At 40.9% G+C, this 16441-nt stretch overlaps 2 protein-coding genes and 1 gene segment (V, D, J or C); 1 reads left to right on the top strand and 2 right to left on the bottom strand.

Annotated features, from left to right (window-relative positions):
• LOC142160594 (uncharacterized) overlaps window positions 1-16441 on the bottom strand; it is a 326893-nt gene that overhangs the window by 204634 nt on the left and 105818 nt on the right. The window lies entirely within an intron of this gene.
• The window catches only part of LOC142160770 (M1-specific T cell receptor beta chain-like), a 298946-nt gene that overhangs the window by 267991 nt on the left and 14514 nt on the right, over window positions 1-16441 (bottom strand).
• LOC142160789 (trypsin-like) lies at window positions 9445-11643 on the top strand. Its single transcript, XM_075215772.1, has 5 exons — window positions 9445-9487; window positions 9571-9721; window positions 10608-10861; window positions 11169-11305; window positions 11494-11643. Exons 1-5 carry the CDS (start codon window positions 9448-9450, stop codon window positions 11641-11643), a joined length of 732 nt encoding a protein of 243 aa, XP_075071873.1. The 5' UTR covers window positions 9445-9447.

Raw genomic sequence — 16441 nt, 5'->3', positions numbered from 1 at the left:
GGCAGATTCATTATGCGCCAAGGTTGGCTTTTTCATACCTTGTTTTACTTATATGCTACGAGTAAGGTGGATCTGTACCATAATGCTGCCCTGCTGAATGAAACCAGGGGATTCATATATATTTATGGGGAGGGCTGAAGAATCAGTTCCTTGGGGGAAGCTTCAGCCAACCCCGGGGTAAAGGGGACTGCTGGAGGCTTGCAGTAGAGGTTGTCCCCAAGAAGAGGTTTGCTCACTCTGACGCCAGATTTAGCTCTGGACAATTATAAAGGATTATATACTGGGACCAGTGGTGTAATGGCAATTTGACCTTCCACTGTTTTGTTTATCTATTAGTTGTTAGCAGACTCATATAGTTCTACAAGCACCAGCATGTCCAGACTGTTAATGGCAGCCCAGGCTGGCTGGGACTTGTAGTTCCACAAATGAAAATAGTGTTTTAAACATTTCTTTTATTTCACTTTATTACCCCACACCTACTACCCAGGTTTGTGGGAAGAGCCGTAGTGCTTTCAGCACAAGGCTGGGTGTCCCTTGAGGGGGGGTGGGGGAAGCAGACATTTTTTTGTGGACCCCCAACTCCGTAGGGAATCCATTTGCTGAACAGTCCATATCCATCATTAGTGCCTTATTTGAAAACAATTTAGGTGCGATTTATATCTAATTGCGGGCACCTGAATTACGATAATAAATATATTAACTGGTGCAACAAAATATATTATTTATCAGGCAGGCAGAGCCATTTGTGGTTGATCTGCAATTTTATTTCACTTTTCCTCCCCTCGTTTTAATTATTTCGCTTATCTACAATTGGAGATACTCTTTGATATAAATTTTAAACTTAAGATAATAAAGGTTATACTTTTTAATTACCTTTCATTTACATCTTGGAGTGCCCCTCTATACACTTCTTTCTGTTATATCTTAAGCAAAGAAACCTCCCTTACACACAGTTCAAGGAGTTCCATTATCTATGTAACACTTTAGCCTGGATTCATCAATTCCCATCAGTTCCTCTCTCCTTAACACACCGTGATAGCGCTGGATCAACCTCTGTATGTTGATTCCAAAAATGTACTTTTTAAAATACATATGATCATAGGTCGTGTTTGATCTCATAATCCACTTTATTATTACCCGGGCTCCTGCCTCTCCCCACAACTCATCCAGAGCATACCTGCCCCTTGATGTAAAAATAAAATGCAGCAATTATGGCGCAGGGATGTATTAAAAGAAAAACAATAAACCAAAACTGTAAACAGTGGAGTAGTCCCCTTATGTCTTCAGGCAAAGGTGAAAAAGACCTTGTTCCACAACAGCAGAGTGAGTCTTATACATCATATAAGATTATTGAGCCCTACGGCAAAATGTTTGCACAAATATTGTGCCACCTAAATAAGTTTATCCATTCTTCCACCACCCATTCCAAACCATCATTCTATTATGTGATATCTAGATAAAACACCAGAATCTAGACAGAATGGGATAAAACAGAACTTTAATAATACTTTATGGACCTGGAATAGGCATCAGCTTCAGAATTCTATTTACCAGGGAAGGAAGAGGGGGGGCGGGGGGGCAGGAATGGAGGAAGAGAATCATATACAGACAGAAGAAAAGTAAAGACAATACAAGTAATGAAAACAAAGAGATAACTTTGCAGTGCACTTAGACATATTGTTCAAGCTTACAATTTTACAGTACATCGCTGGGACAACGGAGGCTAAAAAAAATGTACCTACCCGCAATCTCCCACATTAGTTCTTCAACCGGTATGCACCCCATGAATGGCATGAGATCAAGAACTAACAATTATGCTAATTCTGCATTCAACAAAACGGTATGTTTGAGTTGTTATATACTTCTATAACACTCCCTTTTGTATTATGCGTTGTAAGGGGGGTATATATATTGAATGATGTTGGTGCTTCTCACTTCTGTACTTGGCTTTCAGTGCCTACACCCAAATTGCTGCTTTCTCTTCTGGGGGATGTCCTAAAAAAACACCAGGGGGAGATTTGGGACAAGCCCCTGCCCAGTATCAACACTCTGTGACACACTGTGTGCTGCAAAAGCCAGCCAGGCACATTTATTGAAATGGAACCACTAAATGCAGCTTTTGTGATTTTATAGAAAAATATACCTTGGTATAATTTAAAATAAAAGTGTGAACAATACAATACAATACAGTGTGGATGAAAGTAGAGCATCAACTCTTACTATGAACACCAGGTTAACACAATAACTCTCAATAAATCAATAATATCAACAGTATAAGACATAAACATTAAGGGGCATATTCAATTACGATTCCGGTATGTGGTAACGCGCATTACCGCGGAAAGTGCGAAGTATTGCCAATGTCCATCTCTTTTCTTACTGATGCAATTGTGATTAGTAGCCCCTGGGTTCTCAAGTCCAACTGCAGCATCCCCAGGGGTTACACTTTCATCCTCAAATATCATCATTGCCAAAAGTTGAATATTCTGATTAAAAATGCTATGTATTATTAACAGTAACACTTTATTACTACATATGTAAAAATAATAAATCAAATTATATATTCTGGGCTTGCTTATAACATAAGAAAAAAGCTTTATTAATAAAACATTAATATAAAAATACCTATAAAATCAGGAAAAGATTCACTCTGACTGGAGAAAGTTATACCTAATGACTAATAACATTTCAAATTGTTAAAATTTAGCAAGCATCCACTAATACTTTTAGCTATACAATTTTAATCCTACACTGCTCAATAACCCTACATGACCTGCCATGATAACACTACTCATTGTCCCCAATAATCCTACATTGCTCCTTACTCAATTTGGTCTGCCATGATACCATTGTGCAAGCTCCCTATTTACAAATGGATACTGCTCTACATTGTTACTAAAATCACATATTGGTTTTTAATCTTACTTGTCATGTCATATTCCTCACTATCCCTGTCAATTCCCAGGTACATGCTGGGCAGGGGGGCAAGTGTAAGCATTCCTCCTGGGCTAGTCTCATATTAAATGTTTTTTTTCAGTAGGCAGTTTTTTATTATTTCAGTGCCGCCTTATTCCTGTCCCCTTGATTTAATCGCTTCCACTCTTCGTATCAGCTTCAGAGCTCATCTCAGTTGCTGGGAGTTTTCGTCTTTTATATATGGTTTGCAGGGTTGCAAGGAGAGCCAGGAGCCTTGGGCTCTTGTGGCTTTTTCCTTCTGATGGGAGACTAGCTCCAGGTCCCGACTAGGTTCGACTAGAGCATCGGCACTATAAGGCCAGTGCGAAGTACTTATCCAGGTAAGTCAGAATGTATAGAGAGCTGTGGAGGAGCACAGCTTGTGTAGAGGAAGGTGATCATCATCATCATCATCATTTATTTATTTATATAGCGCCATTAATTCCACAGTTCTGGAAGAAAACAGAGGCCAGAGTGTCACGAGCCGCAGTGATTCGTGGCTTGCTTCCTCCTCCAGCGTCCTGGCTCTCATGGCAACAGCCAGGACATCACTTCCAGTTTCCCTCGTCCCAACACTGAGCAGCCGGGCGCGTGCGCAGTGTAGTGAACAGCCTGTCGGCTAATTAATCAGGCAGTAATTTATTAAGCAGCCCATGGGGGCACTTACTGGGCAAGGGTCCTGATTGGCTCTCTTCTTTATTTAAGGCAGTGAGGGCTTAGCCTCCCTGCCGGTTATAGCGTTCCAGTCCTGCACTGTTGCTGACCTGCTGTTGGATTCCTGTATACCTGATCTACCATTGTGAGCTTTTGGCTGTACCTTGGACCTTGCCTGTTTGCCTGTGACCCTGACCTTTTGGCTAGTATTCTGGACTTCGCTGTTTGCCTGGTACCCTGACCTTTTGGCTTGTATGCTGGACTTCGCTGTTTCGCTACAGACCTCTGACCTCGGATTGCCACTGACTACCCGCTCCAGCCTGGGCTAGCACCCCTGGTTCCATCTGCGCTACGGCCACCTTTGATGAGCTTTTATTATGCTGAGCCTAAGACCTGGGGGCATCTGAGTACCTGTGAGCACATAAAGCTCTGCAGGAAAGGCGGCTGCTATAGGTGAAGATCTCTACTCTAACTGTTCTAAAAGCTCATCTAGGTGGTGGTGGGCCCTAACACAGAGATACAAGATCTGTTGTGCGGGAACTCTGCCTTAAAACTTTGTTGCTTGAAAACTTAAAAAAAGATGGTTGATTATTGCTGTCAGATATTCTCTTTAGGTGCGGGATGCCCCAGAATGAAACTACTTAATACTTTTTTCTTTTAAAGTGATACATCTGTCACAAATTTTCTCACACAAAATCAGTTCTAATCTATGTAAATAAATAAAACTAGATTCCAGATGATATTGATCAATAACAAACTCTACATTCCTGTGAGTCGACACCAAAATGTTCTAACTCATTAGCTGGTAAATAAGAACATCATTCAAAATCCGAATATTACATAGGTATACCATTACAAAAGTGGAAGCTGCTCAAATCAATTTATAGGCCATAACAGGTGCTGAAAGGGTGGGGTTATCCTGCAAGGAACATACACACAACATTTTTTCCCCCAGCACACGGCTATAGCCAGCAACAGATCTGCCATTTCTACTGTAGATAAAAATGCAAAAGTCTTTGTTGCACACATTTGCAAATGTATGTTTAAGCCATCCTGCCACGCCAAGGCGCTTTTGCATATAGGATGGTCCTACTCTAAACAATGAGAGTCCCTATATTTGGGCCATACATATGTGTTTTTAAATTGAGAGCTAACTTACCAAAGAGGTACCCCAGAAGCCTCCAAATAGCAATCCAATGTCAGCACTCCCCCTCAGCTACTGACACCAACATGCCTCTCAGACAAATACAAAAGTGGAAGCTGCTCAAATCAATTTATAGGCCATAACAGGTGCTGAAAGGGTGGGGTTATCCTGCAAGGAACATACACACAACATTTTTTCCCCCAGCACACTGCTATAGCCAGCAACAGATCTGCCATTTCTACTGTAGATAAAAATGCAAAAGTCTTTGTTGCACACATTTGCAAATGTATGTTTAAGCCATCCTGCCACGCCAAGGCGCTTTTGCATATAGGATGGTCCTACTCTAAACAATGAGAGTCCCTATATTTGGGCCATACATATGTGTTTTTAAATTGAGAGCTAACTTACCAAAGAGGTACCCCAGAAGCCTCCAAATAGCAATCCAATGTCAGCACTCCCCCTCAGCTACTGACACCAACATGCCTCTCAGACAAATACAAAAGTGGAAGCTGCTCAAATCAATTTATAGGCCATAACAGGTGCTGAAAGGGTGGGGTTATCCTGCAAGGAACATACACACAACATTTTTTCCCCCAGCACACTGCTATAGCCAGCAACAGATCTGCCATTTCTACTGTAGATAAAAATGCAAAAGTCTTTGTTGCACACATTTGCAAATGTATGTTTAAGCCATCCTGCCACGCCAAGGCGCTTTTGCATATAGGATGGTCCTACTCTAAACAATGAGAGTCCCTATATTTGGGCCATACATATGTGTTTTTAAATTGAGAGCTAACTTACCAAAGAGGTACCCCAGAAGCCTCCAAATAGCAATCCAATGTCAGCACTCCCCCTCAGCTACTGACACCAACATGCCTCTCAGACAAATACAAAAGTGGAAGCTGCTCAAATCAATTTATAGGCCATAACAGGTGCTGAAAGGGTGGGGTTATCCTGCAAGGAACATACACACAACATTTTTTCCCCCAGCACACTGCTATAGCCAGCAACAGATCTGCCATTTCTACTGTAGATAAAAATGCAAAAGTCTTTGTTGCACACATTTGCAAATGTATGTTTAAGCCATCCTGCCACGCCAAGGTGCTTTTGCATATAGGATGGTCCTACTCTAAACAATGAGAGTCCCTATATTTGGGCCATACATATGTGTTTTTAAATTGAGAGCTAACTTACCAAAGAGGTACCCCAGAAGCCTCCAAATAGCAATCCAATGTCAGCACTCCCCCTCAGCTACTGACACCAACATGCCTCTCAGACAAATACAAAAGTGGAAGCTGCTCAAATCAATTTATAGGCCATAACAGGTGCTGAAAGGGTGGGGTTATCCTGCAAGGAACATACACACAACATTTTTTCCCCCAGCACACTGCTATAGCCAGCAACAGATCTGCCATTTCTACTGTAGATAAAAATGCAAAAGTCTTTGTTGCACACATTTGCAAATGTATGTTTAAGCCATCCTGCCACGCCAAGGCGCTTTTGCATATAGGATGGTCCTACTCTAAACAATGAGAGTCCCTATATTTGGGCCATACATATGTGTTTTTAAATTGAGAGCTAACTTACCAAAGAGGTACCCCAGAAGCCTCCAAATAGCAATCCAATGTCAGCACTCCCCCTCAGCTACTGACACCAACATGCCTCTCAGACAAATACAAAAGTGGAAGCTGCTCAAATCAATTTATAGGCCATAACAGGTGCTGAAAGGGTGGGGTTATCCTGCAAGGAACATACACACAACATTTTTTCCCCCAGCACACTGCTATAGCCAGCAACAGATCTGCCATTTCTACTGTAGATAAAAATGCAAAAGTCTTTGTTGCACACATTTGCAAATGTATGTTTAAGCCATCCTGCCACGCCAAGGCGCTTTTGCATATAATATGGTCCTACTCTAAACAATGAGAGTCCCTATATTTGGGCCATACATATGTGTTTTTAAATTGAGAGCTAACTTACCAAAGAGGTACCCCAGAAGCCTCCAAATAGCAATCCAATGTCAGCACTCCCCCTCAGCTACTGACACCAACATGCCTCTCAGACAAATACAAAAGTGGAAGCTGCTCAAATCAATTTATAGGCCATAACAGGTGCTGAAAGGGTGGGGTTATCCTGCAAGGAACATACACACAACATTTTTTCCCCCAGCACACTGCTATAGCCAGCAACAGATCTGCCATTTCTACTGTAGATAAAAATGCAAAAGTCTTTGTTGCACACATTTGCAAATGTATGTTTAAGCCATCCTGCCACGCCATTCCTGTGAGTCGACACCAAAATGTTCTAACTCATTAGCTGGTAAATAAGAACATCATTCAAAATCCGAATATTACATAGGTATACCATTCCCAAACTCATTATCACTTCCAAACAACAGAAATAATCAATGAATAAACTTAGTATGGAGCTCAGGAAGTGCCGTGGGGTTAGTAAACTGTAACTTATTACATATAAATGGTTATATTCTATTTTATTTAATTTAAACTTATTTCTTTAAATTATGTTTATTTTTTTCTTTCGGTACTTGTTGAGATTCCAGATCCATCCACAACAAACTGCCCTCTATCTACCTTGTCATCTCTTAACCTTCTTGCCAGCACAGAAACCTGTCTTTCTTCCACTGATACTGTTTCCCCACTGCTCTCTCCTATGGGGGCCTTACTATCACCCACTCCATCAGACCTATAAATAAATGATGATGATGATGATGAGACCTGATGACCATCCAGGCAGCGGGTTGGGCATTCTCCTATCCCCCATTTGTCCTCAGACGCTTTTTGATAAACAGTGTTATTTAATTGAGATTTTCCTTCACTTTGCAAGTTAATCAATTTGGGTGGAAATCATAAATGCAACCCCTTAGCCTGACTCTTAAGATATAGTGAAGCTAATTTAATGCACAATAATATGTTAATAGTAAAAGTAATTGCAATGGAGACGGAGAGGGAGAGGAAAAATGCCTCATGTAGATATATGATGGTTGGGAAATGCAGGGAATCATGGATGCCAAATTTAATTTCTTTAGAGTCTTTTGGAGTTCTAAGATAATGAGCCTCATCAGTATGCATCGGATGCCTTTCCATCTCCTTTCATTGTGCCACTTTGTTATAATAATATCGGAAGGGATTATAAAACCACTGCAACATTATTCACAAAGTAATTGACTATAGCAGCCCCTTCCCAATATCTTTCAAAATTACTTGGTTGCCCCCAGACCTTAACTCGTAGTAGTAGTGGTTTTATAAAACACAATATATTTCTGGTGGGGTGGGCAGAATGTGGAAGGAGGTAGCAGAAAACCGCAAGTCCTACGGTCACGGCAGACTGAGTTCAAAGGCGTGATCAACAGACAAGATGAGCTCAGGGCTGGCAGAGTTCAATGCAAAATCCAGATAACAGACCAAGGTCAGGGCAGAAATGGGTTAATAGCAGATACAGAAAACAGGCAATGATCAGGAACAGGTGAAAGCTGCGAAATTCAAGGTATAGTCAAGGTCACAACAAGAAGTAAATACTGGTCAGTCTTCCAAAAAGTACACTAGCTTTAGCAGAAACTATCACCAGTATAAGTGATCAATAGGAAAGGGTTTTTATTCAGAGAGGGAACAATGGGAGGAGCCCAGCCTGATTAGCTGCACTAAATGCACCAGGCTCTGATGAATGAATTATCTGCCTAGCAACCTTTTAGACAGCGGCAGTACATAGAAAAGACGCTCTCAGTAATGGCAACACACAAAGAATAAGGCAGCGCCCGCTCCTCCTGATTGGAGCAGGCCTGGCATGCAGTGGCCATGTCTTCTAATCACTTGAGGTCAGTTGTTGATCTCAGTTCACCTCAACCCCTGATGACAACACTGAGGTACGAAGATCTTTCTCTAGTCTAGATATTCGTTATTCAATTCAGAGCTAATTAAATATAAAACATACTGTGTTCAGTAAAGTAAAACACAAGCATAAGCAAAACAATTGTGTTGTAGATTAATTTAGTTATAAATATGTTTTCGCTGATATCAGGAATATGCTCTTTCATTTGAATGAGTAACCTTTTGAAGAAAAAATACCTTGAAACATTCCACCAAACCAGAGGTGGACAACATGATGATATCCAGCACCAATAAGGCAGCCAGACATTCTCCATCGACACATATATCTGACTATATTGTGAGAGCAGAGAGCCAGCATGGAGTTTACACAAGCACGTTCTGTGTCATCAGACTCACTAAGTGTAGGGCCAAATAGAGGAAATTACTCAGGTCAAGATGGTTCTTCTGAGGGTCAACTATTTCCCACCACGCTGATGGATCGGGTGGGATGTGATACAATGTATTCTGTAAGATGCTTTATCATTATGGTAATTTACCCAGCAGATACATTGCAGAGTCAGTATGTCAGAGTTTTTGGCTGAAGGATTGCTTCGTAAACCTCTATATACACATGCGATGCAATGAAGATAAGAAAATTATACCTAACGATACAGAGAAAAAGGAGAAACTTGTTTAACTTTCCATGACTAAAAATAGTATTCAAGGTTATTAAAAAAAATAAACATTCTGATAATAGCCATGCATATTCTATACACATCAACAGGAGTATTACCATATTGACACAACTGAATGTAAGCATATAAATACCAAGTTGTTTTCAGCAATCAACCCACTGGATATCTCTCCACCATGAAACTGCTTCTGATATGTGTGCTCCTTGGAGCAGCTGGTGAGTCTGCTCAATTCACAGATACCATAGAGGTTCTAGTTGTAATAATCCCCCAGTGCTACTCAATGTGTTATCTCTTGCAGCTGCATTTGAGGATGATAAGATTGTCGGAGGTTACACCTGTCCCAAGAATTCTGTTCCCTTCCAAGCGTCCCTGAACGCTGGATACCATTTCTGTGGAGGGTCCCTGATTAACGACCTGTGGGTGGTGTCTGCTGCTCACTGCTACATGGCGTAAGTATATTAATTAAGCAAAATTCACTATTGTTCCTGGTTTGATGGTTGGTTGGTAGTTTGAATGGTAGGTTGGCTGGTTGGTTTGTTGTGACCAGCATCACTAAGCTGTAGGTTTTCTATTTATTTCCATATATTGCCATGTCTTGGATTCTTCATCATCATCATCATCATCATCATCATTTATTTATATAGCGCCACTAATTCCGCAGCGCTGTACAGAGAACTCACTCACATCAGTCCCTGCCCCATTGGAGCTTACAGTCTAAATTCCCTAATATACACACACAGACAGGTAGACTCGGGTCAATTTGATAGCAGCCAATTAACCTACCAGTATGTTTTTGGAGTGTGGGAGGAAACCGGAGCACCTGGAGGAAACCCACGCAAACACGGGGAGAACATACAAACTCCACACAGATAAGGCCATGGTCGGGAATTGAACTCATGACCCCAGTGCTGTGAGGCAGAAGTGCTAACCACTAAGCCACCGTGCTTTATAAACATTTCAGATGTATTATTCCATAAAGAGTAAATCTATTTCTTATTCATAACTATTTTGATTTTGCTGTTCCATACAGTAAGGCTGCAGATGTAGTGTAATCCTAATTCTCAATTTTTATTGTTAGCATTGTACTCAAAAGGAAGTTTTGTCCCTCAGTAGTCAGATACTTTCGGATTCACTGTACTTGTATGTGGGTTTGAATATACTTGATGCTGTAAATTAGTTGTGTTTTTTCTCTCAATACATATAGTCAAAGTGAACAGCAAAGTTGTACTTACTTGCAATGCAGGATCCATGTCTAACACACATCCCCAAATTGCTAAAACTGCGAACCAGGTTTATAACTCTTTAGCTGATTGTCCTGTGTTTCTGTTAATTCAGGAAAATTGAGGTCAGACTGGGAGAACATAACATCTTTGCAAGTGAGGGCACCGAGCAGTTCATCAGCTCTGCCAGTGTCATCAGACATAAACGCTACAACTCCAGAACCATCGATAATGACATCATGCTGATCAAACTCTCCTCCCCCGCCACCCTCAATGCCTATGTCCAGCCCGTGGCTCTCCCCTCTGGATGTGCAGATCCCGGAACTAGCTGTCTGATCTCTGGCTGGGGAAACATATACAGCAGTGGATGTAAGTTACAGATCAGTAGCTACATTTCATTACTTGCCCTTGACCATGGAGGAGAGTTACTAATATATATCTTTGCAGTGTCAACAAAATATTAGAATGTCTTTAAGAAAATAAAAATAATCTTTAAAAAAAAGGGCTTATTTAATAAAATACAGAAAAAAAGCATAAACATACTTCATTCGGACAAGGATAATAAACACAACAAAATAAACATACCAGCCCAATTAGGGATGGGAAATGAGATATTACACCAATATACAGTATAAAATGAAAGAATATAAATCAAGTCTAATTCTTTTTTCGGCAGCTTACTACCCTGATCTCCTGCAGTGTGTTGAAGCTCCAATCCTGACCGATGCTCAGTGTAACGGCGCCTACCCAGGAGATATCACTGTTAACATGATCTGTGTTGGGTATTTGGAAGGTGGCAAGGATTCCTGCCAGGTAATTGTTACTACTCGATCACTATAATACTAAAACTATAGAATCATTATCATTTGTGTGTAGTGATGCATAGTTCAACAAACTTGTATTCTGCAAGTTGTATGAAATCGTAGTTGGATAGTTTGGTAGTTTGTCAGTGTTGATCATGTTTTTTTAGGAATTTATAACAATATCTCTCCTCTGCTCAGGGTGACTCTGGTGGACCCGTGGTCTGTAATGGAGAACTTCAGGGTATTGTCTCTTGGGGATATGGCTGTGCTCTGAGGAACTATCCCGGTGTCTACACCAAGGTCTGCAACTACAACTCCTGGATAGATGACACTATTTCCAAAAACTAAACTCCTACATCAAAATTTTCAGGAGAAATTCACCATAGAGAACCCAAAAACAGAAGAAATTACATAATGTCTATTTTGTCAATGTGATTAGTGCCTCTATATGTGAAAATAAACTCAGGCATTGTGTAAATTGTTATTCATTCTCGATATTAATGTAGTAGACTGTGCCGTGAATATTTAAGGACAAGATAAACAGAAAAGTGTGCACTGTATTTAAATAGTGATTAAAATAATTGCAACACTATGCATCTTATAAAGATAAGAGGATAGATTTACCCATTTTGAAGTTATGGTACTCAGTAGTTCATCTTGACCAACTTATAAATTAATATTGCACCTTAATAAATAAACAATGATTGCCTCACAAGTTTATATATGATTGATGCTTCCTCTTATGTTCTGAATGGCATGTAGTTTGAGCAATCTCACCACTCACAACCACCTCTTTCATTTTGGCTGTTTGGATGGCTGTTTTGAGGCGGTTTTCAAAACCCCACCATAGTAAATCTGGCAGTTTGTATGTTCATCATTGTTGAAATCGAGATGGCGATTTGTAAAGTGGTGGTTTTGAAGATTGTCAGTTACGGCTGTTTTAAAATTGCCAAAAAACAGCGGTTTCACCAAACCGCCCTTTAGTAAATCTAGCCCATAAAGTCTGTACATAGTTTTTTTTGTTGTGTGTGTGTGTGTGTGTGTGTGTATGTATGTATATATATATATATATATGTATATATAGTGCATTTAAGATATAGCTGTCATGCAAAAGATCTCCATAAACCATTACTGAAGATGTTACGGTCAGTGTTCCAATTGGGCTGGTGTCCTGTATTATACCAGACAGCCACTTCTCCTGCTACCTTCATTATAACACTATCACACTGTCACATTCAAGTCACTTACAATATATATATATTAGAGATGCGCATTGACCAGAGGCGGGCTGGGCCGGTCAGATTTTCTGCTTTTAGGGCCGGGGGGTAGACCGGCCGGCCGCCCCCCCCGATGCTATTTCTCCGCATTTTTTTCTGCGGCCGCATACATCAGATGCGGCCGTGTCAGAGCACAGGAGGCCGCATCCCATGACACGGGATGCGGCCGCGTCATCAATGACGCGGCCGCATCCCGTGTAATGAGATGCGGCCTCCTGTGTGCCCCCCTGCCTGCAGTGTCCCAGCCCGCGCCTGGCGTTGACCCTCGTGTTTCGGTTTCGAAAACCGATGTCGGTTCTAACCCAACTTTGTGTTTTGGCTTTGCTACCAGTTTTATCAAATAACCACGAAAGGTTTTGGTTTTGGCTTTGGATCTTTATTTAATTAAAAATTGTGAAAAATATTTAAAAATAATGTAATTTTGAGCGGTTTTTGCTCCTATTTTACTATTTATAGCATTAACGTTCATTTCCAGTCTATTTTCTAATGATTCCTTCACAACTGTCCAAATTTTCACTAATGTTGGCCAAAGTCTGCAAGGAGCTGTCTTAATGAAAGACTTTGTAACTTTGCCGTCATTGCATCTGCTTTCTCTGATTCAATTAAAAAATTAATAAACTGAATAGTGTTGATATTTACCTTTCATTGCACCCAAACCTTCTTCGCATGTTCTGACTTACTAATACTGTACTTGAATAAAGAAATAACAACACTGACACCAATGTAGATTTGGCACTCGGTCATAGTTCTTATTTAAACAAAAATGGTGGCAGAGAGAGTAGTGCGAGTCAGCTAACAACTTATAGCAAAACCAAACAGTGGAAGGTCAGATTGTTATTACACCGGTGGTCCCAGGATATAATCCTTTACGATGTTACGGCTTCATAGTAACTGTCAGAAGCTTTTAGAACTAGCGGGAGAGACTTCACCTATAGCAGCCGCCTTTACCATAGAGTTGGACGCACTCACAGGTACTCGGTCCCCCAGGACTTAACTCAATGTAGTAAAATCTTATGAGTAGGAATCGGTAACATGGAGATAGGAGAAATGGGGCCAAGAGTACACCCCCCACGACCACTCATAGGCAGCAATAATTTAACTACAGCTGGGCGCCCCGGCTTCCTGTCACTAGCCGGGACGCAGCAGCAGTGCCATCAGAGTGACTACACTACTTTTTGGGGACAGCCTCTGCTGCAAGTTTTGGACAGTCCTCGTTACCCAGGGATGGACAAAGCTTACCCCGGGGCAATGATTTTTTCGCCCTCCATGCCACATAAATGTTGACGAGTCCCCTAGTTTAATTTAGAAGGGCAGCATCACGGTACAGAACATATAAGGCTGCTATTAAATTGACCTTAGTCTGTCTTGGTCTGTGTGTGTGTGTGTGTGTGTGTGTGTGTGTGTGTGTGTGTGTGTGTTAGAGAATTTAGACCGTAAGCTCCAATGGGGCAGGGACTGATGTGAGTGAGTTCTCTGTACAGCGCTGCGGAATTAGTGGTGCTATATAAATAGCAGCTGCTGATGATATAAGGAAAACAAGGTAGTAAAAAACTGCTCTTGGCTACCGATGAATTCAAGTAATTTAATTATTATTGTTCATTTAATTATTTTATTTACCCAAGTGGTGCTGTAGTTGGTTCAAATACACTTTAGCCAACAATTTGATTTAGTGTTAACCTATATATTGGGATCCGCCTATGTCCAAAAACAGGGTAGAATGTGCTTATAGTTTATTTACAGGTATATCATGTTACACTTATTTTCTCCCAAATTGCATGTACAATTTCATTAACCGGAATTGTTAGTAGTAGTAGTATTGTTAGAATTGTTAGGGATATAGTTAATTATCTCAAACCATGGAGCTTTGGAGATTTTCTTAATTAATAATTAACATTGATATTTATTAATTATATTAATATTTTTGTCCCATTATCTGGTAGTTGTATATTCGCTATTTATGATCCATCCTCAAGCTTCAGGTAACATGAATGTTACCGGGGGAATCCCCTATTAGCTGCACTGAGGGGGTTACAGGTTTTGGCTATTTTCAAATAGTGGACAACCTGGTTCTCTCAAAGAAGCTCTACTGGAACCAGTTCAGAAATAGTTTTCTATTTTCTGTTTTTTTCATGATACATTTCCATGTCAGAGCTTGGATATTGGCCATTTTGAAATATTCCAACACTAATATTGCAATAAGTGTTTTCTTTAATTCAATAAGACTAGAGATGAAGTGACCCATGGGGTTAGAAGGGAGGGGGACACCCTGGAGGAATGAGTGAGTTTTCACTTGCTGACACACCAGGACAAGGGTGACTAAAAGAAAGGCCTGGGGATTTGGCAGGATGTGTAGTGTTAATGAGTATTGTAGGATTGATTGGGGAAATGCTGGTATAGTTCTTTTGCAAGGTATAAACATTGTGTGGTATTATCACTGCAAGTATAATCACTGTGTGAAACAATAAAGAGGGTTATCATGCCAAGCCATGTAGGATTATTTAGCAGTTTAGTGGGTTTATGTCAGGAGCCCTCTCTGCTCTTCATTGCACTCGCAGGGTTGGAGACCTTCCCCTCCTAGCGGACACGCCCCATTGCCTGTCAACGCAGCGCACCTTCCGCTACTGAGATTGGAGCATCCTGTTGCTAAGCAATGGCTTGCGTTTTCCTGTCGATCTCCATGTGCCCCATCGCTAAGGAACAGGACGCTTACAGGAAGATGGAGGCAGGGCACTCAGCTGACTCTGCAGACCACGTCTTCCTCATTTACTGCCCTATTTAAATCCCACTGTAGCACTCCTCCAGTGCTAGAGTATCTATTGTGTTCTCTTTAATATTCTCAATACTCCCACTGCTCCTGGATAAACTTTTGGTTTTGACTTCTGCTTCTGACCTGACTATGCAATCTTTTTATAGCCATACATAAATCCTAGCCATGGCAAACCCGATATTTGCAAGCAGACCTGTTACTTGCAAAAGCAATCCCGAACTGCTGACCTCTTCTGGAGAAAATCTAGCTCTAATGCTAATTTCCTCTGTCACTTGCTAAACAAACCTACTTTAGGTCTCTTATTTCCACCCAGTCTTCCAGCCCCATATCACCAGATCATATTTGCTACCTTCATCTCTCTCCCATGCCCTTCTACTTCCCAACTCCCTTACACCCTTTGACTTTAAAACCCATTTCATCTACAAACTTGACACCATCTGTCAAGAAATCTCCTCCTGGCAGGTCTCACCTGCATTACTAAGATCCATTCCCTTTACTCAACTCACAACCCATTATTTTCCCACAGTCTCTGGGAACAAGTCCATGCTCTTATTTCATATACTCCCCCTCTACCTGCTCCCTTGACCTTATCTCCACAATCTTTCTCCACTGAAAATCTTCCAATACCTGACCTGCACCTAGCCAACCTCTTCAACTTGTCTCTTTCCACTGGTATGTGTCCATCATTTTGTAAATAGGATGTTGTCACAGTCATACTCAAAATGCCTTCTCTTGACTTTTCATTTTGCTATAACTAATGCCCAATTTCTATCCAAGCATTTACCTCCAAGTAAAGTGAGTGGCTCTTTATAACTGCCTCATAAGCTTCACTTCATCTCACTACCTAACTGACCAACTCCAATCCGGCATTTGTTCCCTTCCCACCACTGAGATTTCTCTCACTAAAATCACCAATAATTTTCTCTCTGAAAAGTCTAAGAGTCACTTCTCTTTGCTAACCCTGCTGAAACACTATGCTGCTTTCAACACAGTGTACCACCTTCTCATCCAGCATATCCTTCATTTCATTGGCCTTTGTGGTAATGTTCTCTTCTGGTTCATTTCCTACGTGCCAAAGTGCTCCTTCACTGCTTCTATCTCA

Source organism: Mixophyes fleayi, chromosome 6 (assembly GCF_038048845.1).
Source record: "Mixophyes fleayi isolate aMixFle1 chromosome 6, aMixFle1.hap1, whole genome shotgun sequence".
In the NCBI taxonomy this organism is placed as follows: Eukaryota; Metazoa; Chordata; class Amphibia; order Anura; family Limnodynastidae; genus Mixophyes; species Mixophyes fleayi.
The sequence above is the reverse complement of the archived record's forward strand: the minus strand, read 5'-3'. Positions and strand labels throughout refer to the sequence as shown.

What these genes read in the sequence shown, in the direction of transcription:
- LOC142160789 (XM_075215772.1), top strand. Translation starts at nt 9,448, where the DNA reads ATGAAACTGCTTCTGATATGTGTGCTCCTTGGAGCAGCTG. An exon ending in GCTGCTCACTGCTACATGGC is followed by an intron (nt 9,722 to 10,607) that starts GTAAGTATATTA and finishes CTGTTAATTCAG; the next exon opens with GAAAATTGAGGTCAGACTGG. An exon ending in AAACATATACAGCAGTGGAT is followed by an intron (nt 10,862 to 11,168) that starts GTAAGTTACAGA and finishes TTTTTTCGGCAG; the next exon opens with CTTACTACCCTGATCTCCTG.